The sequence below is a fragment of the Natator depressus genome, chromosome 4, assembly GCF_965152275.1.
Source record: "Natator depressus isolate rNatDep1 chromosome 4, rNatDep2.hap1, whole genome shotgun sequence".
Classification (NCBI taxonomy): Eukaryota; Metazoa; Chordata; order Testudines; family Cheloniidae; genus Natator; species Natator depressus.
In genome coordinates, this window is record NC_134237.1 from 55,476,000 (window position 1) to 55,499,420 (window position 23,421).

At 43.6% G+C, this 23,421-nt stretch overlaps 1 protein-coding gene across 3 annotated transcripts in view; it reads right to left on the bottom strand.

Annotated features, from left to right (window-relative positions):
• TTC29 (tetratricopeptide repeat domain 29) overlaps positions 1-23,421 on the bottom strand; it is a 205,039-nt gene that overhangs the window by 172,965 nt on the left and 8,653 nt on the right. For all 3 annotated transcript variants that reach the window (XM_074950961.1, XM_074950962.1, XM_074950963.1), the window contains one exon: positions 19,863-19,946. In XM_074950961.1, coding sequence (XP_074807062.1) covers positions 19,863-19,946 — 84 coding nt within the window. The remainder of the gene's footprint in view (positions 1-19,862; positions 19,947-23,421) is intronic.

The window sequence follows — 23,421 nt, forward strand, 5'->3', positions numbered from 1 at the left end:
ATTGCTGCTAAAATAAAGGTACACGTTTTTGTAGTGCATTCTTGAAGATATCTAAACACTTAACCAAAAAGTAGAATTATTGCTGTGATTTAGTTTGACTGTCCATACATACGTAAAACTGAAATATTTCACCGATTCAACAAATATCTCAGACTGTAATGCTTAAAGCTATGTCAGACTGGTATAAGACCATGTACACATACCCTTGCAAGTCACAGGACCATACATTTAGGCCCCAATCCAGCAAAGCACTCAGGTACGAACCTAACGTCAAGCACGCATGTAATCTCACTGAATTCACTGGGACTGCCCATATGCTTAAAGCTAAACACATTGTAAGTGCTTTGCTGGATTGAGGCTTAAAGGCTTAAATATATGTGTCCCATATATTATCATTGGATGCTGGAATTGGCCCAGTGTTATTTAACTAATACCAGAGACCCTTCCCTTGCTATCCTCATTCATCCTGGCTGCTTAAAATATTTCCCTTTCATTAAATTCTTACTGGATAGTAATACTTTAAATTGCAGAGTATATTAATTCTCATTAAATAGCAGACTTGAAAGTACAGTAGATCCCATTAACTAGCAATAGATAATTAACTTCCAAATCAGATTTTTTTTAGTCAGCAAGGTTGAGAAGTAATTTTGTGTTTTGTTGCAATTCAAATATAAAATTTGAAATATCCTAACGTAAAAATATTAATTCCCTCAACCTAAACACCAAGATTTTGTAAAATGAACATTTTTGTTTTCAACAAGAAGATGGAAAAATTATCTATGCAATTGTACACATAATTAAAGAGAAGGACATTTCTATAGAATTAACTCTGAAAGTTGTTAAAGTAATGGTTTAACTCCCCTGCCCCCTTTCTATTAAATAAAAAAGCTTTGTTGGAGCAATTTATCAGAACTCCTACTTAGGAGTTCTGAATAAGTAAGTTGAAAATGAAAAATAAATACACAACCATTTGGGAACAATTTTCAGCGTGGTAATACAGCATTAGTCATCCGTTGTCTTATATTCTCCGCATCTTTATTGGCAAACAACTTTTTTAGCTCAATCATGCAATCAGGTGTGAATTCATAACATGTCAGTGAGGATTCTTTAATCAGGATTCATAACATGTCAGTGAGGATATCTGCCTCTCTTCCTTTTATTTAAAACCACACTGCCACTTTAACATTACAAGAATAGAACAGTTAATCAATTATAAACATCAAAGGATGACACTGAAGAACTGTTTTCAAATGAATACAATTCCTGTAATAATTAAAAATCATCAGTAATACAGGTAAATGGAAATATACATGTAGAAACCTATTTTTGATATATTCTGTCCCTAAATATAAATGCTCTAAAAGCAGAACAATTAAAGATAAAAGTGATAAGCACAGGAAAATATTCTTTGTGCACCACAACATGTAACAGTGATCTTTAGCGAATATTTCAGGCACTGTCAGAGAAAATGTTATTCTCTTTGTTGATTTTCTATGATCTTTGTTGATTTTTAAATGGCAATTAGGAATTCACTGTATCTTACAGTCTTTAGAATATAATGATTTTTTCTCATTTTCCTGGAATTCAGGGATGTTCATTAATCAAAATTAACTCTAACCTGTAGTGTTGCATCCGAATTTTGTTATAGATGGGGTGGCCAAACTTACTGACCCTCCAAGCCATATATGACAATCTTCAGAAGTTCGAGAGCCGGGGTGTGCAACCAGGGGGTTGAAGCCAGAGGCAATGTTGGAGAGGTCATGTGCCCTTTCAGGTTTTTGCCAGGGTTTGCTGGCCCTGCTCGATCACATGGGGCCACCAGGGCCCCTCCCTGCATGGCAGCTGCTGGAACCAACAAGCTGGGAGCTGTGCCTTGGATAGGGGCAGCAGTTAACAGCTGGGAGCTGCAAGAAGAGCCGCTGCTTTTGCTGCTGCCTCTCCCCAGTGAGCTAGAGCGGAGGCCCCTCCCTGCAGCTCCCAGCTGTTTGCCGTTGCCTCTCAATGCAGAGCTAAGACCTGGGAGCTGAAGGAAGGGGCCGCTGAGGGAAAGAGGGTGTGCGCGCCTGGGGGAGCATGACTCAAGCTGGTGGGGGATCGAACCTTTAAATTGTACCCCCTCACTCTCAGCAGGCACCAGTCATCTCTGGCAGAAGCCCCTAGCCCCGCCACAGGGCGGAAGCCCCGAGCTCCCCATCCCAGTCTGGTAGGCAGAAGGGGCGGGAGGAGGCCTCTAGGAGCCACACTTTAAATAGTAACAGAGCCACATGCAGCTCATGAGCCACAGTTATAGTCGTTTACCAAAATTAAGGATTTCTTAATTCTTCTATTAATACTGTACTTAATAGACTGAATACAAGGCTGGGAGCCAGGGACTTCCAGGTTCTAATCTCAGCTACATCTTTGACATTTTGTGTGGTTTGAGACAGGTCATTTAACCTCCCTGTACTTTTCTTTTACTATATGTAAAACTGTACAGTGCCTCTCATACTCATATTTTCTCACTGTCTCCTCGTACTCTCCCCTTTGTCTGTATCCATCTGTTGTCTTTTGTCTTAGACTGTAAGCTCTTTCAGAAAGACAATATAATAATATGTATGACAACAGGGATAATGGTACTATTACTTACCTACTACACCTCCTCAAGGGGTTCCTGTGGATTAGTTAACTTTTGTAAAATGCTCTGAAAATGGAAAGCACTATATAAGTGCTAAGTATTTATTATCACATAGTTACTATTCAATTCCTATCCCCTGCAGTACATTATATTTGTTTATGATCACACCATTCAAGAAGGAACAGTCCCTGTCCCAAGATGCTCACAGTCTAAGGACCTATAGAAAAATCAGAAGTTAAAAGGGGAAAACAGAGGAGTCTTATAGAAATCAAAATCACTGAGAATTATTAGAAAGTCATTATTGTCTCAAAGCAAATTAAGTTGTCTTTTTATACTTCACTCTTTTTGTAAATTATAGACCGATGCTTTACCTTTGCACACTGTTTCAAAGATAGAACTCAATTGTGTATACCTTGTATGTTTTCTTCAGCAGAAAATATTGTTGTACTACTGAGAAATAAAAGCTCTTGAAAACCATATGACCAAACTTAGTAAAAACAACAAGTCACGTAAAAAAAAAAAAAATTTCAGCTTACTCTGTTCTTTTTTATTAAAGTATGTCATGTATTTTATCTTTGCAAGAGTTTGATGAGTTTTTGCAAGTAAAATTCTGTTTCCTCTACACTCACTAATAGTCATGAGAATCTGTAGTTTGCACCTTCCCATTAAAAATGTATTGTATTTTTTGAAATTATTCACCCCGCCTTTTATCCAGATCATGTCTTTGAAAGGAGGAAGTAGATAATAAATGGAATAATTCATGATTTCCCATTAAATATGAAACTTTCTTTTGCAGAGTTTAGAAAATGAAGTTCTACATAATGTACAGAAGTTGATTAGAACTTTTTTTTAACCTTTTCAAGAAAAACCTTTCACATTACACAACTGCACAGAGAAGTTTCTGCAGGAAAGGTAAACCATTCACTCCCTCCCACAGTTCTATTTTTTAGATCATTGTCTAATTACGCTAAATCACATGTACGCCAGACCTGAATTTCAGAGATCGCATTCATTTGACCAAAAAGAATGTGGTCTCTAGGTATCAAATTCTCTTTTTGAAAGTTACTTAATAAACACTGAATCCTGGTCATGACAAGTAAGATTATGAGGAATTATTCAGACAGAAAAAAATACATATTTAAACAAGCACCACTTCAGAAGGGGGTTTAGGATACAGAGCCTTAAAGTTGAACCTCTTTTGTTATGAAAGGATAACTTTTGCTTGCATATTTCCGTTTTTCTGTAAAAAAATTTTCAAAATATACAAATAAAGAAAAAAGCCATTTAAAATGTAAATGAATTTACACAGTAGGCCAACAATTCTCAAACATGGGACACAACCCAAAAGTGGGTCACAAGGAGGCTGGCACAATGGTTCACATCAAATCGCTGACAGCAACAAATCTTGCAGTAGCTTAGACCCAGTAGGGGCTTGGCAGGAGAGGGAAGGAGGAGTTCACACCTGCCCTCTTCTACTGCTATGCCCTCTTCACTCCTCAGGGCTGGCCTTACCATGAGGCGAACTGAGGCGGCCGCCTCAGGTGCCAGACTCGGGGGGCACCACTAGGACCCAGAATGTAGAAAATTGTGTCTGCTGCTGGTGCATATGTATTCTCTCTGCTCTAGATGCACAGAGATGGTGGAGTGTTGTGCTGGAGAAAGGAGGGCACAAGAGACAACAGGCAGGCAGGAGAAAAGGTGAGAGGGAATAACAGAAAGCAGCAGGAGCTGCAGGGAGAGAGAGGAGGAGGAGGAACCTCTTATGTACCTCTCTAGCACCCCCAGAAGCCTGGACCGATTAACACCAGCTTCTCAGGGAGTTTCCTGCTGCTTCCTTGAACCCACTTGAGGAGAACAAGCAGTCAACTGAAGTAGGAGCCAATTAGGCCCTTAAGACACTGATCTCTTCCCTCACTCAGGCCCTGCTACCAGCCTGCTTATTTGTCCCTTTCAATTGAGTTTTGAGAGCCACTATAGCTGGCACAGAACCAGGGCCGCCCAGAGGATTCAGGGGGCCTAGGGTCTTTGGGGCACTTCGCCGAAGACGTGGAGCTGAAGGACCCCCACCGCCAAATTGCCACCGAAGACCCCGAGCAGAAGAAGCGGAGGCGGGTCCTTCACTCCGGGTGTGTTGGACGGCACTGAAGGACCCCCCCGCCACCGAAGTGCAGCCGAAAACTCTCGTGAGGGCCCCTGAAAACTCTTGTGGGGGCCCCTGTGGGGTCCGGGGCAAATTGCCCCACTTGCCCACCCCTCTGGGTGGCCCTGCACAGAACAACAGTCATGAGTGAAAGAAAATGCCACTCTGGGACAGCATTCAGAAAAAGAAAAGCTCTCTTTGCTTTCTTATCTAAGCCTGAGGGAGCTCTCCTGAGATACATAGACACAAATGTTCATGGTGAGCCCTCTGGCCCCAGTGAGGATGTGAGTGGTGAGGAGATGCCTGATCTTCCAGTTAGTCAGAGTACAGGTGACCTGGCAGCTACTGCAGCATCCATCTCAAATGGATGTAACCATGCACATTCCTGAAGAAAAGTGTAGATCAGAGAAGAGTGTGGTGGAGGCATAAGAAACAGCTGCTGCTGAGTTTAGTTCCTTAAGTCTAGATGATCCAGGACTGTGGACCCACTTGAGCCTGAGGGACTTCCTTGTACTGCATGGGCCACAGCAAGTGAAAAACTTCATGTTCCCCAAAGACAATGAAAATAGAAGTTTCCATCCAACACATTACTGGTGTGAAATCCCCAATGGTGACAAAGTGGAGAGGCCATGGCTTATGTACTCAAAAACCCAGAAGAAGGGGGGGGGTTACTCACCCTGTGCAGTAACTGACATTCTTCGAAATGAGTGTCCCTGTGGGTGCTCCACTCTAGGTGTTGGTGCAGCCCTGCACCTTCGCGATTTTTACAGCAGTACTCATACCAGTCGCGCACGCGCAGAGCTTACCCCCCTGCTCTGAGTGTACCTTAATAGTATGCATGCACGACCAGTCCCCTCAGTTCCTTCTCTACAACGGAGGCCACCCCAACTCCGAAGTAGAGGGGATGAGGGTGGCTAGTGGAGCACCCACAGGGACACATCTTGAAGAATGTCAGTTACTGCACAGGGTGAGTAACCTCCTCTTCTTCTTCGAGAGGAGTCCCTGTGGGTGCTCCGTTCTAGGGGACTTAAAAGCAGCGTATCTCAAGGAGGTAGGGACTTCGGATTGGGCAGAAATGCAGTAGATAAAACAGCTCTGCCTAATAGTGTATCCAAGAGGGGGCCCTGAGTGTCATCTAGGTAAGGAAATATTATGATTCCTTGCTTCCTGAGGTGGGCAGTAACTACGGCCAGGAGCTTGGAAAAAACATGGGGTGGGGGGGAAAGGGGCTGTGGATAGGCTGAAGGGTAGTACCCTGTATTGAAAATGTGTCGAGCCGAGGGTGAAACAAAGGAAGCGTCTGTGGGATGGATGTATTGTCTTATGAAAAATAGGCGTCCTGTAGGTCGAGGGCTGAAAACTAATTGCCCTGCTCCAGCGCTGGGATTATGGTGGCCAGGGTCACCATTTTGAACTTTTGTTTCTTGATAAAATTGTTGAGCCGGCTGAGGTCGAGGACCGGTCGCCATACCCCAGTTTTCTTTTCTGTTAAGAAATAATGGGAGTAAAACCCCTTCCCTCAGTGTCGTTCAGGCACAAGCGGCCACTGCTCCCAATAGAAGGAGATGTTGTACTTCTTGCAGGAGCAGTTGCTCGTGAGAGGGGTCCCTGAAGAGGGATGGAATAGCCAAGTGTGACAACCTCTAAAACCCACTTGTCGGTGGTAATGTTCTGCCATTGATGGAAGAATGGTCGTAGGCGGTGTCCAAAAGTTGGAACAGGGAGTGTAAGCGCTGAAGTGGGAACATTGTTTTCTAAACCCTCGACCAAGGCTTCAAATCTGCTTGTTAATCGGAGGGGGTTGAGACACTGATGCGGAATTGGGGCGGCGACGCTGGTATCTGGGTCTCTGGCGTTGTTGGTCATGTGATCTCTGGAAGTGCTGGGTATATGTGGGGCAGCGTGGATGGTGGTGGGTTGGTATCTATACTGTCTCCTTCTGGTCATAGGGGTTTGTATTCCTAAGGACTGGAGAGTTGCCCTTGAATCCTTCATAGAGTGAAGGACGTCGTTTGTTGTAGAGGCAAAGAGTTTGTCGCCGTTGAATGGAAGGTATTTAATAGTAGTCTGGACCTCTCGAGGAAAAGGAGAGCCACGACCCTCGGCACATGATTACTGCTGTAGCGATGGATCTTGCTGCAGTATTGGCCACATTGAGGGCCGCTTGAAGAGCGGTACGTGATATGATTTGTCCCTCAGAGACTAAAGCAGTGAATTGTTGTTTCTTTGCTTCTGGAACATCCTCAAGAAAGTCAATGAATTTGTAGTAATTTTTGTGATCATATTTTGCCAGAACGGCCATATAATTAGCAATTCGAAATTGCAGGGTGGAAGATGCGTATACTTTATGTCCAAGCAGATCTAAACGCTTACTGTCTTTATTGGCTCGGGTGGAGCGGGAATACTGGTGCTTGTTCTTTTGGTTGACTGCGTCAACTACCAACGAATTAGGTGCTGGATGAGTGAAAAGAAATTCAGAGCCCTTGGAAGGGATGAAGTACTTGTGGTCTGCTTGTTTGCAGGTAGGTAAGCTTGCAGCAAGAGTCTGCCAGATGGCTTTGGCAGGTTCCAGAAGGGCTGGATTGATCGGCAATGCAATCCTGGAAGAAGAAGGAGGCTGCTGCAGGATGTCTGTTAACTCATGCTGCTGTTCAGGAACCTCCTCCAGATTAATTCTTAATTCACTGGCCACTCTCTTGAAAAGGTCTTGAAATTTTGAAAAAAGTCATCTGAAGATGACAGGAGAGGAGGAAGCAGGGCTTCGTCAGGCGTAACAACTGGGTCTACTGGGATAGAGACAGGTTGTGCCTGATTCTGCACAAGTAATGGTGCTGTCTGGTGACTGGCATCAGTGGCAGGTTCGTTAGCTTCTGGTCGCTGGGCAGGTGTTGGGCCTGGTTGAGGTGGCATAGTGAGTGTGGTCTTGAGGATACGATACCCACGGGGCCCAATATTGTCACTCTGGTGGGAAGGGCATAGGTGGTGCCATCCATGTGTTTACACACCACGGGGCAGGATCCTGAGAGTAGGACAAGCTGATGTTTCTATGACCTCTATTAATTGGGGTCTGAGGATGAGAGACTTCATATGGTGAAAAATCCTTCTGGAGACCAGCTTCCTCCTCACTGGAGGAAGGCTGTTCAGAACCTGGCTGAGCATTTGGTGAAAAGTAGGCATTCAGTAAGGGTGACTGCAGAATGGGTGACACAAGCAGGTCACTTGACTGTGTAAATTGGAGTGCTGAAGCTCCTCTGTGTGGTGAGGGCTGTGCGAGAGGAATCTGCTGCGATGAAAAGTTCCTCTGCAGCAGTGTCTTTAAAGTTGTTTGGCTGCCGGCCAGCTCAGCAGGTGTTGGTGCTGGTGCCGGGAGAGCGGTAATAGCCTGCGGGGGGGGGGAGGGGGGTCAGGCACGTCCGCATGTGTAGGCACTGCTTCCACCGCGGTGCCGAAAGGTGCCATCTGAGAGGCAGGTAACTGGAAGCCTGAAGCCTCGGCACTGGAGCTTTGCACTACTGCCGCAGCTGGGTTTCGCGCGGTGCCGGAGGAGCTCGGCACGTCAAAACTGTTCAGCCGAGGGAGCACAGGGATGGAGGCTGTAGATCTGCCGGGAGAAGCCTTCTCCCACGAAGTTTGCTTTGCGGATGACAGAAGGTGATGTTTTTTTTGAAGTTTTATTCATCTTGTTAGAGGCTGGGGGGGCTGTGGTGTGAAGCAGAGCCGGATTCAGCGCCTGGGTCTGAAGCTGACCCTAAGGATTTTTGCAGCAGGAGCAGCTTTAGCCTCAACTCCCTGTCCTTTCGTGCCCTAGATTTAAGTTTGCTGCAGTGGGCACATTTCTGGGGGATGTGGGACTCCCCCAAACATTTTATGCATTTTGAATGGCCATCAGACAGAGGGATGGCATCCTTACAATTAGAGCAGCGCTTAAAGCCTGGGGAGCCAGGCATGTCGGAAGCAGCAGTGCTGACAGGAACTAAGAAAATTTTTTTTAAAAAAAGTGAAACTAACACACTACTGGTAACACTAATAACTAACACTACAAAAACTAACTAACTATCTAAAAAGGTAAAAGTAACAAGGGAGAAAGTTTTCTAACGAGTCTGCTGAGCTCAGGCTGGGGACGGTAGAGAAGGAACTGAGGGGACCAGTCGTGCACACGTACTATTAAGGTACACTCAGAGCAGGGGGACAAGCTCTGCGCGTGCGCGACCAGTACGAGTACTGCTGTAAAAATCTCCAAGAGAAGGTGCAGGGATGCACCAACACCTAGAGTGGAGCACCCACAGGGACAGCTCTCGAAGAAGAATGCTGCATACTGTTTTTGTTGCAAACTCTTCCAGTCTAATGTTCCAGCCACATTGGGTTCTACAAGAACAAAGGACTGGAAAAATCTGGCTAGAAATTTGGCATGCCATGAGAAGGCAGCAAATCACCAGAGAGCATTCCGTAGGTGAAAAGAGCTTGAGAGGAGACTAAGGTTAAAAGCCACCGTAGATGATCAGCATCACTATAGATTGCATCAGAGTCTCTTTACTGGCAAAATGGTCTGAAAAGGCTCATTGCCATTGTGAGAATGCTTGCTACCCAAAACCTAGCACTGTGTGGCACTTCAGATCAACTGTATGTGCCAACCATGGAAACTTCCCTAAAATTGTGGGGCTGATGGCGGAGTTTGATGTTGTACTCCAGGAGCATCTAAGAAGAGTCACCATCCAAATCCGCACAGACACACCCCTGGAACTCCAACCGGGGTATTTTATTTGCTACCCAAGATCCATAAACCTGGAAATCCTGGGTGCCCCATCATCTCAGGCACTGGCACCCTGACAGCAGGATTGTCTGGCTATGTAGACTTCCTCCTCAGGCCCTACGCTACCAGCACTCCCAGCTATCTTCGAGACACCCCTGACTTCCTGAGGAAACTGCAATCCATCGGTGATCTTCCTGAAAACACCATCCTAGCCACTATGGATGTAGAAGCCCTCTACTCCAACATTCCACACAAAGATGGACTACAAGCCATCAGGAACAGTATCCCCGATAACGTCACAGCAAACCTGGTGGCTGAACTTTGTGACTTTGTCCTTACCCATAACTATTTCACATTTGGGGACAATGTATACCTTCAAATCAGCGGCACTGCTATGGGTACCCGCATGGCCCCACAGTATGCCAACATTTTTACGGCTGACTTAGAACAACGCTTCCTCAGCTCTCGTCCCCTAATGCCCCTCCTCTACTTGTGCTACATTGACGACATCTTCATCTGGACCCATGGAAAAGAAGCCTTTGAGGAATTCCACCATGATTTCAACAATTTCCATCTCACCATCAACCTCAGCCTGGACCAGTCCACACAAGAGATCCACTTCCTGGGCACTACGGTGCTAATAAGCGATGGTCACATAAACACCACCCTCTACCAGAAACCTACTGACCACTATACTTACCTACATGACTCCAGCTTCCATCCAGACCACACCACACGATCCATTGTCTACAGCCAAGCTCTAAGATACAACCGCATTTGCTCCAACCCCTCAGACACAGACAAACACCAACAAGATCTCTATCAAGCATTCTTACAACTACAATACCCACCTGCTGAAGTGAAGAAACAGATTGACAGAGCCAGAAGAGTACCGAGAAGTTACCTACTACAGGACAGGCCCAACAAAGAAAATAACAGAACGCCACTAGAAGTCACCTTCAGCCCCCAACTAAAACCTCTCCAACGCATCATCAAGGATCTACAACCTATCCTGAAGGATGACCCATCACTCTCTCAGATCTTGGGAGACAGGCCAATCCTTGCTTACAGACAGCCCCCCAACCTGAAGCAAATACTCACCAGCAACCACACACCACACAACAGAACCACTAACCCAGGAACCTATCCTTGCAACGAAGCCCGTTGCCAATTGTGTCCACATATCTATTCAAGGGACATCATCATAGGGCCTAATCACATCAGCCACACTATCAGAGGCTCGTTCACCTGCACATCTACCAATGTGATATATGCCATCATGTGCCAGCAATGCGCCTCTGCCATGTACATTGGCCAAACTGGACAGTCTCTACGTAAAAGAAATAATGGACACAAATCAGAGGTCAAGAATTATAACATTCAAAAACCAGTCGGAGAACACTTCAATCTCTCTGGTCACTCGATTACAGACTTAAAAGTGGCAATTCTTCAACAAAAAAACTTCAAAAACAGACTCCAGCGAGAGACTGCTGAATTGGAATTAATTTGCAAACTGGATACAATTACCTTAGGCTTGAATAAAGGCTGGGAGTGGATGTGTCATTACACAAAGTAAAGCTATTTCCCCGTGTTTATTCCCCTCCCACACTGTTCCTCATACGTTCTTGTCAACTGCTGGAAATGGCCCACCTTGATTATCACTATAAAAGGTTTTTTTCCCCCTGCTCTCCTGCTGGTAAGAGCTCAGCTTACCTGATCACTCTCGTTACAGTGTGTATGGTAACACCCATTGTTTCACGTTCTCTATGTATATAAACCTCCCCACTGTATTTTCCACTGCATGCATCTGATGAAGTGAGCTGTAGCTCACGAAAGCTTATGCTCAAATAAATTTGTTAGTCTAAGGTGCCACAAGTCCTCCTTTTCTTTTTGTGGATACAGACTAACACGGCTGCTACTCTGAAACTACCCAAGAAATGTGCACACACCACTACCTTGGAAAAACAATTCAAAATGAGATCATACAGTCACTGGCAACAAAAGTCAAAACAGAGGATTGTAGCAGATCTGAAGTCAGCAAGATATTACTCTGTTCTTCTGGACTGCACACCTGAAATCAGCCATACGGAACAAATGACTTTAATGGTGCATTTTGTAACAGAGCCTAGTGAAAATGTCCCTGCAATGGTGACTGTCAGGCAGCATTTTCTAGAATTTATTGACATTGATGATACTACAGGAGCTGGTATGACAAACGTGCTTCTTAAAAAGCTGGAAGACACAGGAGTTGCGATAGCTGACATGAGAGGTTAGGGCGACGATGATGGTGCCAACATGAGAGGAAAGAACAGAGGAGTGCAGACACGGATCTGAGAGCCTTTTTGTCCCAGACAGTTCTCATTCATTGAACTTGGTGCTCAGTGATGTAGCATCAGCTTCTAGTGAGGCTGCTGAATTTTTTAATGTAATTCAAAGCATTATGTATTTTTCTCTGCATCAACTCATCAATGGCAAATTTTGAAGCAACATCTGGGAACATCCTCTGAGACTGAAACCACTGATTGCCACACAATGGGAAAGTCGAGTGGAGGTGATAAAGCCTATTAAACACCAAACTGGGCAGACAGATGATGCCATAGTTGCCATTATGGAGGATAATGCTATGACAGAAACCGTTCGTGGGAGAACAGTGGCAGAGGGAAATGGAATCACCAGAAACATACATAACTTCAAATTTCTGTGTGGCTTAGTGTTGTGGCATAACATACTTACAACATTTCAAACAGTAAGAGACTCCAAGGTGTTGACCTTGATATATGTGAAGCAATGGAACAACTGGACAAAGCAAAGTCATACCTACAGTCTTACCGGTCAGAAGAGGGATTTCAAAATGTTCTGAAGAGTGCACAGAAGTTGGCAGAGGAACTTCACACTGAAGCTATTTTCCCAGCCATTCAAGAATACAAGAGTCACCGAAGAAGACGACATTTTGATTACGAGGCATGGGATAATCCCATAAGAGACCCCAAAAAACAATTCAAATTTAATTCTTTAACCAGGTGCTAGATTGTGCAATACAGTCAGTTGAAGAACGTTTCATGCAGCTCAGGGAACACAGCAGTATATTTGGGATGTTGTATGATATTCCAAAACTCCTAACTATACCTGAAGAAGACCTACACCAGCAATGCAGGGCACTAGAGATAGTGTTGAGACATGACGACATGCACAAGATTGATGCGAGTGATTTAGGTGATGAACTGAAAGCCCTTTCAAGATACATTTCAGCAGGATCAATTCCAAAGGCTGTTCTGGAATCTATGTGCACAAATAAGATGACCACCCTCTTTCCAAATGCTTTTGTTGCTCTGCGCATACTTCTAACACTTCCTGTAACAGTTGCCAGTGGAGAACGCAGCTTCTCCAAGCTGAAGTTAATAAAAACACATCTACGCTCCACAATGACACAGGAGAGGCTGGTCGGCCTTGCAACCATCTCAACAGAGCATGAGCTGGCCCAGACTGTAGACCTTCAGCAGGAAGCAGTTCAAATCTTTGCAACGAAGAAGGCACAGAAAGCACCACTTTGATTATTCAAACAGATAAAAATGCCAGTGTTTACTATGCAGACAAGAAAATTTACATTTGCTATTCAGGCGTTTGAAGTTAAGTGTTACTTACAATTTTTGAACAAGGCATTTTAAGTTGTTAGTTCTCCTTTATTGGGGTAGGTAGCAGAGCAGTACCATGAGAATGCATCCGATGAAGAGAGCTGTAGCTCACAAAAGCTTATGCTCAAATAAATTTGTAATTCTCTAGGGTGCCACAAGTACTCCTTTTCTTTTTGCGAATACAGACTAACACGGCTGCTACTCTGAAAAAAAGTACCATGAGAGGAGTAGAACAGGAAGAAGGCAGAATGGAGACCTTTCAAAGTTTTGGCCCAAGCGAGGGAGCATGGGGGCGTCATTTGAGCTCCCCGGCTCAGGTGCCAAAATGTTGTGGGCTGGCCGTGCTGAACCCATCATACTAGTGTTTCTCCATAATATTCTTTCAATTGTTTGACACAAAGGAGTGATAACCACAGAAATTCCCTTATTTGGGAGGCACTCAAATCTTGCGCAGGATATACTGACAATTACAGGGAGTATAATTTTAAACGGAAGTGTAATTTAGGAGAGTTTCTCTTCACATAATGATCTCATACATATAAGAGTATCAAGTTGCTTAAAAGGACAATTTCAGTTTAAAAATATGTTGTGTAATCAAACAAATCTCCTTACTTAAGTTACTAACAACACACCTTATCAGTGATTCTCAGTCTTCCCTATCTGGATCTCCCTCATGAACATCCCATCTATTTAGAGCTGGCTGTATTTTAAAGAATCCTTATTGAGGTTACAGGGACAAATCCCAATGTATAGAAAGAATTGTAAATATGGCAGGCAACCAGCTTCGCTTAACAGCGAAATCCTTGCTGATCTTAAACAAAAAAAAGAAGCTAACAAGAAATGGAAGATTGGACAAATGACCAGGGAAGACTATAAAAATATTGCTCAGGCATGCAGGAGTGAAATCAGGAAGGCCAAATCACACCTGGAGTTGCAGCTAGCAAGAGATGTTAAGAGTAACAAGAAGGGTTTCTTCAGGTATGTTAGCAACAAGAAGTCAGTCATGGAAAGTGTGGGCCCCTTACTAAATGAGGGAGGCAAACTAGTGACAGAGGATGTGGAAAAAGCTAATGTACTCAGTGCTTTTTTTGCCTCTGTCTTCACAAACAAGGTCAGCTCCCAGACTACTGCAGAGGTCAGCACAGCATGGGGAGGAGATAACCAGCCCTCTGTGGAGAAAGAAGTGGTTCAGGACTATTTAGAAAAGCTGGACAAGCACAAGTCCATGGGGCTGGATGCGCTGCATCCGAGAGTGCTAAAGGAGCTGGCAGATGTGATTGCAGAGACATTGGCCATTATCTTTGAAAATTCATGGCGATCGGGGGAGGTCCCGGATGACTGGAAAAAGGCTAATGTACTTCCCTTTTTTAAAGATGGGAACGAGGAGGATCCGGGGAACTACAGGCCAGTCAGCCTCACCTCCATCCCTGGAAAAATCATGGAGCAGGTCCTCAAGGAATCAATTCTGAAGCATTAAAAGGAGAGGAAAGTGATCAGGAACAGAGTCAGCATGGATTCACCAGGGGCAAGTCATGCCTGACTAATCTAATTGCCTTCTAGGACGAGATAACTGGCTCTGTGGGTGAGGGGAAAGCATTGGACATGTTATTCCTTGACTTTAGCAAAGCTTCTGACACAGTCTCCCACAGTATTCTTGCCAGCAAGTTAAAGAAGTATGGGCTGGATGAATGGTCTATAAGGTGGATAGAAAGCTAGCTAGATTGTCGGGCTCAACGGGCAGTGATCAATGGCTCCATGTCTAGTTGGCAGCCAGTATCAAGTGGAGTGCCCCAAGGTTCGGTCCTGGGGGCGGTTTTGTTCAATATCTTCATTAATGATCTGGAGGATGGTGTGGATTGCACCCTAAGGAAGGTTGCAGATGACACTAAACTGGGAGGAGAGGTAGATACGCTGGAGGGTAGGGATAGGATACAGAGGGACCTAGACAAATTAGAGGATTGGGCCAAAAGAAATCTGATGGGGTTCAACAAGGACAAGTGCAGAGTCCTGCACTTAGGACGGAAGAATCCCATGCACTGCTACAGACTAGGGACCGAATGGCTCGGCAGCAGTTCTGCAGAAAAGGACCTCGGGGTTACAGTGGACGAGAAGCTGGATATGAGTCAACAGTGTGCCCTTGTTGCCAAGGCGGCTAGTGGCATTTTGGGATGCATAAGTAGGGGCACTGCCAGCAGATTGAGGGACGTGATCGTTCCCCTCTATTCGACATTGGTGAGGCCTCATCTGGAGTATTGTGTCCAGTTTTCGGCCCCACACTACAAGAAGGATGTGGAAAAATTGGAAAACGTCTAGTGGAGGGCAACAAAAATGATTAGGGGACTGGAACACATGATTTATGAGGAGAGGCTGAGGGAACTGGGATTGTTTAGTCTGCGGAAGAGAAGAATGAAGGGGGGATTTGATAGCTGCTTTCAACTACCTGAAAAGGGAGTCCCAAAGAGGATGGAACTAGACTGTTCTCAGTGGTAGCAAGATGACAGAACAAGAAGTAATGGTCTCAAGTTGCAGTGGGGGAGGTTTAGGTTGGATATTAGGAAAAACTTTTTCACTAGGAGGATGGTGAAGCACTGGAATGTGTTACCTAGGGAGGTGGTGGAATCTCCTTCCTTAGAAGTTTTTAAGGTCAGGCTTGACCAAGCCCTGTCTGGGATGATTTAGTTGGGGATTGGTCCTGCTTTGAGCAGGGGGTTGGACTAGATGACCTCCTGAGGTCCCTTCCAACCCTGATATTCTAGGATTCTATGATCTAACCAGGACATCTTTCCAGTTACCAATATGGAAGGTACAGTGTGACCCTGATGCCCAGGTTGAGAACCCATGCATTAGGACAACCTTGACTCATGATAGCAAGCACATACTTCCATGAGTATTACCACTGGCACTGGGTATGTCTATACTTTGAGCGGGAGGGAAGAGCTAGCTGCTCAGAGTATGTGCCCATCTGAGACCCTAGGCCCATACTTGGGGTAGCTAGCCCGTCCTGCCACAGATACACTTTATGTTTAGCACACTAGCTCAATGAGAGCTAGCAAAAGTACATCTCCTTGAGTTGAGAATCACACTCTGAGTTCAAAGTGTAAATATATCTGAGTGTTCTCTAGAAGGACTACGAGTTCCACAGTTTGGATCTAGATAATTAGATGTTAAAGAATTTTAAAATTCCAGTTCACTTGTAACTGATTATGCTTTGTTTACTTTTTTGTAATTCTCTCAGCTTGGATGATGAAATTCAAGAGAGTCAGTCAATTTCACTTTTTTAATATAAAATAGTATTTCACTTTTAGGTTCTTAGTGTTGCAATGTTGGGGTTGCTAACACAGCAGAACATTTGCTTACAAAAATGTTTTTTTCTTATTTTAATTCTAGCAATATTTCTAGCAAGCCTAACTGTTCTGAAAAAGTTTCTTTTTACATCACTTAACACCTTTTAAAATAAATTTCAAATATGAACACGAGAGAATTGGTGGCAAGTGGATAACATCCTGCCCCTTTATTTCAATATAATATAAGACCCAAAGTAAAATATAATAATCCACGCTTAGGAGAAAAAAAAATTACCCGACAAAATATAAAAGTTTTCCTGCAGCTTCTATAATAAAAAGTATCTGTAGTCTGAGCAATACAAAACACAAATTAGGCTCCAGTGAGGCCATTTAGAGATATGACAGCTGACTGACTTTAATTTTACTTTTTAAATAACTAGATAAACTTAATAAATACACCTCAGCTCTCTTGTTGGTGTACTGTGTTAATATTCTTTTGACACTTCCCTGTGGATTGTGACAAAGTTCCTCCTCTACCTTGGTGGGTTTGCGCTTATTGTCGGATTTGCTCGCCTTGGAGCTTCACGCCAGCCCTCAGCTTGGCCGTTTTTCTGAACCCACAGTCCAGGTTGACTCCTCCTGTGTCTGACCAGGAGTTGGGAGGTTTGGGGGGAACCCGGGCACGCCCTCTACTCCGGGTTCCAGCCCAGGGCCCTGTGGAATGCAGTTGTATAGAGCGCCTCCTGGAACAGCTGTGCGAGAGCTACAACTCCCTGGGATACTTCCCCATGGCCTCCTCCCAACACCTTCTTTATTCTCACCATAGGACCTTCCTCCTGGTGTCTGATAATGCTTGTACTCCTCAGTCCTCCAACAGTCCGCATTCTCAGCTCCTAGTGCCTCTTGATCCCTGCTCCTCACATGTGCACCATAAACTGAAGTGAGCTCCTTTTTAAACCCAGGTGCCCTGATTAGCCTGCCTTAATTGATTCTAACAGCTTCTTGATTGGCTGCAGGTGTTCTAACCAGCCTGTCTGTCTTAATTGTCTCCAGAAGGTTCCTGATTGTTCTGGAACCTTTCCTGTTCCCTTACCCAGGGAAAAGGGACCTACTTAAGCTGGGGCTAATATATCTGCCTTCTATTACTCTCCTGTAGCCATCTGGCCCGACCCTGTCACAGGATGTACTAAGTAGGTACACAGGACAGCACCGATTAACAACCTGACTTCTACATACAGTTTCTTTCTTCTGAGTTACTATTAGTATTCATTAAAATTCTAAAGATAAGAAAAAAACGTAACCATTTAAAAGAGGTTCACTTCTAACATACGAATAAAGATACACCCAATTAATTACACATATTTCAGTTTTAGTCCATCAAAAGGCTTTCATAACTTTGAAAGCAGCATGTTGTGTTACTGTACCCCAGTGTCCCCCCATACGAAAGGGCAGATGGTACATTTCCCATTCCACTGTGGATTTCCTTGCATTTTCCTGTCTTGCAACCTCACTCTTTTAGCACTCATGGTTTACATGTAAAAAAAATTCTACAGAAATATTATGGCTGAAAGTTGATCTCATCAAATTAGAACTCTACAATATAGATGCATGAGAGCTTTCCCAAAGTTGGACAGGAAGACCATTCTTTCCCTGCATAGGTTGTGTGCTGGGGAGATCCACATGGGGCCAGGCAGAGAAGCAAACTTCCACCATTAAGAAGGAAAGCCAGTATGCAACCACTGTTGCAGTTTCAAAGCTGTAGTAGTCCTCCATGGCTAGTATTCTCCCCTTCCATGTTGCTAGGGGTAATAATGAGTGAATACATGTTTCTTCCTCTGTAGGCTCTCTGTATTCTGCTCCTCCTCCCCCTGCACACTGGAACCACATTAGCTCCACTTCATTCAGACCATCTGTACCCACAGAGTTGTCCAGGGAGAGATTTGTTACTTAAATAGGTCTTGATTGTGGCTCTGCCAGAACCCCTAAGTAAGGGTAAGCCCCAGGAGCAGACCAGGGATCATACTGTGTGATTTAAAAAGTGACAATCTGGTCCCTGGTTTACCCCTCTCCCCATTAGGGAAGGAATCCAAGCCAGTCCTTACACTGGTTGCAGATTCCTTCACCATCTGTGCTAGCTAGCACAAAGATGCAGTGGAACAGGTTCTGCCCACTCTCTGCTCCTGCTCTCTATCTCGCAGTGTGACCCATGATACAGATAATTCACACAGATAAGGAATGGAAGCATCCTTACATCTTTCTACTCCTTTGTAATGTATACAAAGTCATAATCTGCCCCATAATTTGGATCTATTTGAAGTCCATCATCTTCCAGTAATTTCCCAACTCTAAAGTTTATTTTAACAAACTACTTTCTGAACACATCCTTCCCAAGATACATTAGGATCTTTCCTGCTGACACATTAGAGAGCTTGAGCAACACTTGAATCTGCCACAACTGTGGTAAAGAGAAGCACTCAAGCTGAATCCAGACATTACAAAAGAAATGAGGGATGCTGGCAGGCCACTCTGTTAGGACTCTTGAACTTGTTACATCCATTTCTTTGGTCAGAAATAGCTTGAACTTGGGAACCTTCAGGGCATGCTGCAAAAGACATGTATTTGCCAGAATATGGAGACAGAGTTGAGGGTACGTTCTTGAAATGTAGAAGAGACAAGTACTTTTTTTTTTTCCTATGTGGCTGTCTGGCCAACTCCTGTTGGATCAAGGGACTGTTTTAACACTGATGGGATTATGTTGCAATATTAATAGTTAATTAACTTTCTAGAGGCATCTTTTTATTATTTAAATATTGAAAAAATAAATCCCACTTTAAGCTACCAGTAATTCCAAATTTTTAGGATCCCTTCATTAATTCTGATGGAGCAAAATCCCAGATCTGATAAAGCACTGCAGAAAAAGTAATCAGTGTGTAGTCTTTTGTAACTTTTAAATGTAAATATCTCAACAGTAAGAAATAAAAATGTATCTAGTGTGCTTTCATCCATTAGCTTTTTAAAGAATTAATGGTGTATGAAATGCTGCATCTTAAAATCAGCATTTGGGGGTGGGGATTGGCTAAATGTTAATTGAGTATTACAAGAACATTTATTTTTCGTTCACAAAACTTCAGACCCACAGGAGATGTTTTCACACAGGCTTTTTTTTTTTTTAAGGTGATTTCAAATATAATTACTGGCACAGTCTAGCTATAATGTTTCAAATGTGATACAACCTCATTAAATGTGAGAATTAATAAAACCATGGGATTAAATGCTTTGATCAATGTAAAATCAGTAGAAGTGAATCATTTTTAAGTTCCAAGTTTTACTCAGGAAGGTGTAAGGCCTGGGGAATTTCAGATTTTATTGAATATGATGACTAGAAACAAAGGAAACAATAAACTTACTGTGTGTTAAAATGCCTCAAAAAGCCCATACTTACGCAGCAGCCTCTTGTTTTGACAACCCTTTGATATTCATCGCCAAATAATGATCTATGGCATCTTTGTCTTTGATCAAATGACTCCTAAATTTAAATGAAAAAAAATTAAAAGAAACACTGGAGGTGCTAAAGTAGATGTCTGCAGCATGTATAATGTATCATCATTGCCACTTAGACAGATAAATACTGAAATATTGACAAAGTAATGTATCAGACACATTTTATAAACACCTACAAGTATCACATTAACTTTTTGGTCTGTAGCTATTCAAATCTTTATTTTTGCAGGGAAGCAGACTTGGCTTTGGTATTTAGGGACCCTGTTATCCAGTGGTTTTATATACACACTACAGAGTTCATTTTTAGGTAAAATCAGTGTTTAGCACCCCCCTACACTCAAACTTTTTTCCAAAATGGAATCATTATGTTTTTGCCTTGACAGCATGGACTAAGCAGAGCGTCAAATCTGTTTTGTACTAGACTCTTTAGAAACCAAATTTACTCACACACAGATTGTGTAGTGTAATTTAGGCTCAGAGACAATTTTACCTATCTAAAAATCTCAAGAGCATATCCTAATGGTTGACCTTCATTAAAGCCTGACCCAAAGCCCACTGAAGTCACCAAAAAGACTCCCATTGACTTCAGTGTGTTCTGTTCTAGTGCTAAGGTTGGAAATTGGACTGACAGACAATTCAATTTCAGCCAATATTTCAGTTCTTTAATCGTGACTCCAATCCCATACATAACAAAGGCCCTGGAGTTGCAAAGGCACTATTTACTGACCAGAAAAGGAATGATGCCTTCTTATACATACTGAGAGCATCATGTTAGAGGATATTGCTTTTATAGCAGTGATGTGAATTAACTTTTATTCAATAAAAAACTATGAGAAAAGAACATTAAGATTGTATGGTTAAGCCTTGTTGCATGTAAATCCATATCTCTTCCCCTTTGTGGATATGTATTACATTGCAGTCTTTAATTACTTAATTAAATCCTCTCCCTCTGATATATTTTTTCCATAATTGTATGGACATCTGGATAACATTTTGTAGCATTGCCTATTACTCTATGAATGCCAGAAAAAGTCCACAAAAATCATTTATGTGTACATAAAACGGTGTTTACAAAATATACCGCACTGAAGTAGTAGGGTTGCCAGGTGTCTGATTTTCTACCAGAACGCCCGGTTGAAAAGGGACCCTGGCAGCTCCAACTGGGCAGTTAAAAGTGCGGTCGTTGGTGCTGCATCCTGGCACTGCACTGTACCCCGGAAGTGGCCAGCAGGTCCTGCTCCTAGGTGCAGGGAGCACAGGGCTCCATGCATTGTCCCCACTCCGAGCACTGGCGCTGCACTCCCATTGACCAGGACCGCAGCTGGGGGGCGGGGCTGTGCCTGTGGGTGAGAACAGCACACAGAGCCTCCTGGCCCCCCTGCCTAGGAGCCAGACCTGCTGGCTGCTTCCAGGGCACAGCACGGTGCCAGGATAGACAGGGAGCCTGCCTTAGCCTCACTGCGCCACTGACTGGGAGCCGCCCGAGGTAATCCCGCACCCCAACCCTGAGCCCCAACCCCCTATCCCAGCCCTGAACCACTCCAAACCTGGAGCCCCCTCCTGGACCCCAAACCCCTCATCCCCAGCCCCAACCCAGAGTCCACACCCCCAGCCCAGAGTCTTTACTCCCTCCCAACACCCTTCCTCAACCCGCAGCCCCCTCCCACATTCCAAATCCCTTGGCCCCATCTCCCAGCCTGGAGCCTCCTCCTGTACCCCAAACCCCTCATCCCAGCCACACCCCAGAGCCCGCACTCCAAGCCAGAGCCCATACCCCAATCCCCTGCCCTAGCCTGGAACTCCCTCCTGCACCCTGAACCCCTCATTTCTGGCCCCACCTTGGAGCCCACACCCCCCAGTTACAGCCCTCACCCCCACACACACCCCAACCCCCTGCTCCAGCCCACTGAAAGTGAATGAGGGTGTGGGAGAGCGAGCCACCAAGGGAGGGGAAAAGTACTGAGCAGGGGTGTGGCCTTGGGGGAAGGGCGGGGCTAGGGTGTTCAGTTTTGTGCGATAGAAAGTTAGCAACCCTATGAAGTAGGAAAGAAAAACAAAAACAAAAAAATGAAAAAAATTTGCTGCCATACACAGGCCACTTAAATTCATCTCATACTTAACTATTACTGCCTTAACTGCACTTAAGGTACATTAGCCTTATAGTACACTATCTCATTCCTCAATTGTACCTAAGAAAGGCCATGCACACAGAACGCACTGCTGGTTACATGAAAATACATACCTTAGGAAAAAAAAAATGTATCATAATAATCAAATTATAATCTAATTACAATCCAAATCAAAGTCTGCAGACTAAGCCTACAAGCCTAAATCAATGAAGATATTATGGACCATTAGGACAATACAAATAGTGTGCAATAATGTAAAAGATGTATTACACAATACTACATGTTTAGCCAAGAATGTAGATATATTTGAGAAATACTATATGACTATGTAATTAAAAACAAAAACTGTTTGGCTAGACACAAAGTGCCCTGAAACTATGCACTTTCGGAAGTCTGCAAAAGGAACCCTCCTGCTCCTTCGGGCATTCCAAATACAAAGAAAAGGCAGAAAATATCTAGAGGTTGCAATGTTCAACTTCACAATTATCTAACCAACATTTAATTTAAATCACCATTTAAATATAATCTCCAGTGAGATGGACGGAAAGTTTGTTGTCTCACCTCTGCTTCTTGGGAATCTTTATTTATTTATTTATTTTAAACACTACACTCTGTAGACAGCAAAGATGAATCACAAAGCTTAAAGTCGCACTTGTCATGTAGTCCAGGTTTAAAATTATCTAATCTGATGGGGGGGGGGGGGGAAATGTGCTCCAGAGTTTAAAAAAAAATTAAGCATAGCCAAGAATTGAACACACACACACCAGCTACTGTTTACAAAAGACCTACAATATTTTGTGCTGTATTAAAGGGGCTGCCAAGGAAGATATCCATCATAAAGAATTCAAGCTACTTGGAAAAATAAACACTTCTCTTAGACCTGTGCTGACACCATCAATGATGTTTGTGCACAAACAAGAAAGAAATGACAGAAGAACCATATTAGCTTATTCACCATAAAAACACAAGAGTCAGTTCAATTACTACCAAATAGGAAAAGGATAAAGCTCTAACCAGGGTGTTCTAAACAATCAGAATTGAAAGGAACAAAAATTATGAATGTGAAAATTATCTGGCTGCGTCTTATGTCTGTTTCGAGGTGTCAAGTGCACTTATTTGGAAATGTCATTTTGTCATAATTGAGAGATGGGGTGGAGGTGAAATAGGGTAAGAATCACTATCCTTTTTCTTCCAGAAGTTGTCACTTGTTTTACCAATCAGCTTCAGCCCCCTACTTCAACGTTGCCATGACTCATCACATTTTATAAATATAGATTATATAAAGAACTTTTCCCTTTAAGTTGATTTCTATTTAGTTTTAAACTGATTTCTCATTTAAGAGAAAAAATCAATTTTGTCATCTTCTTCCTG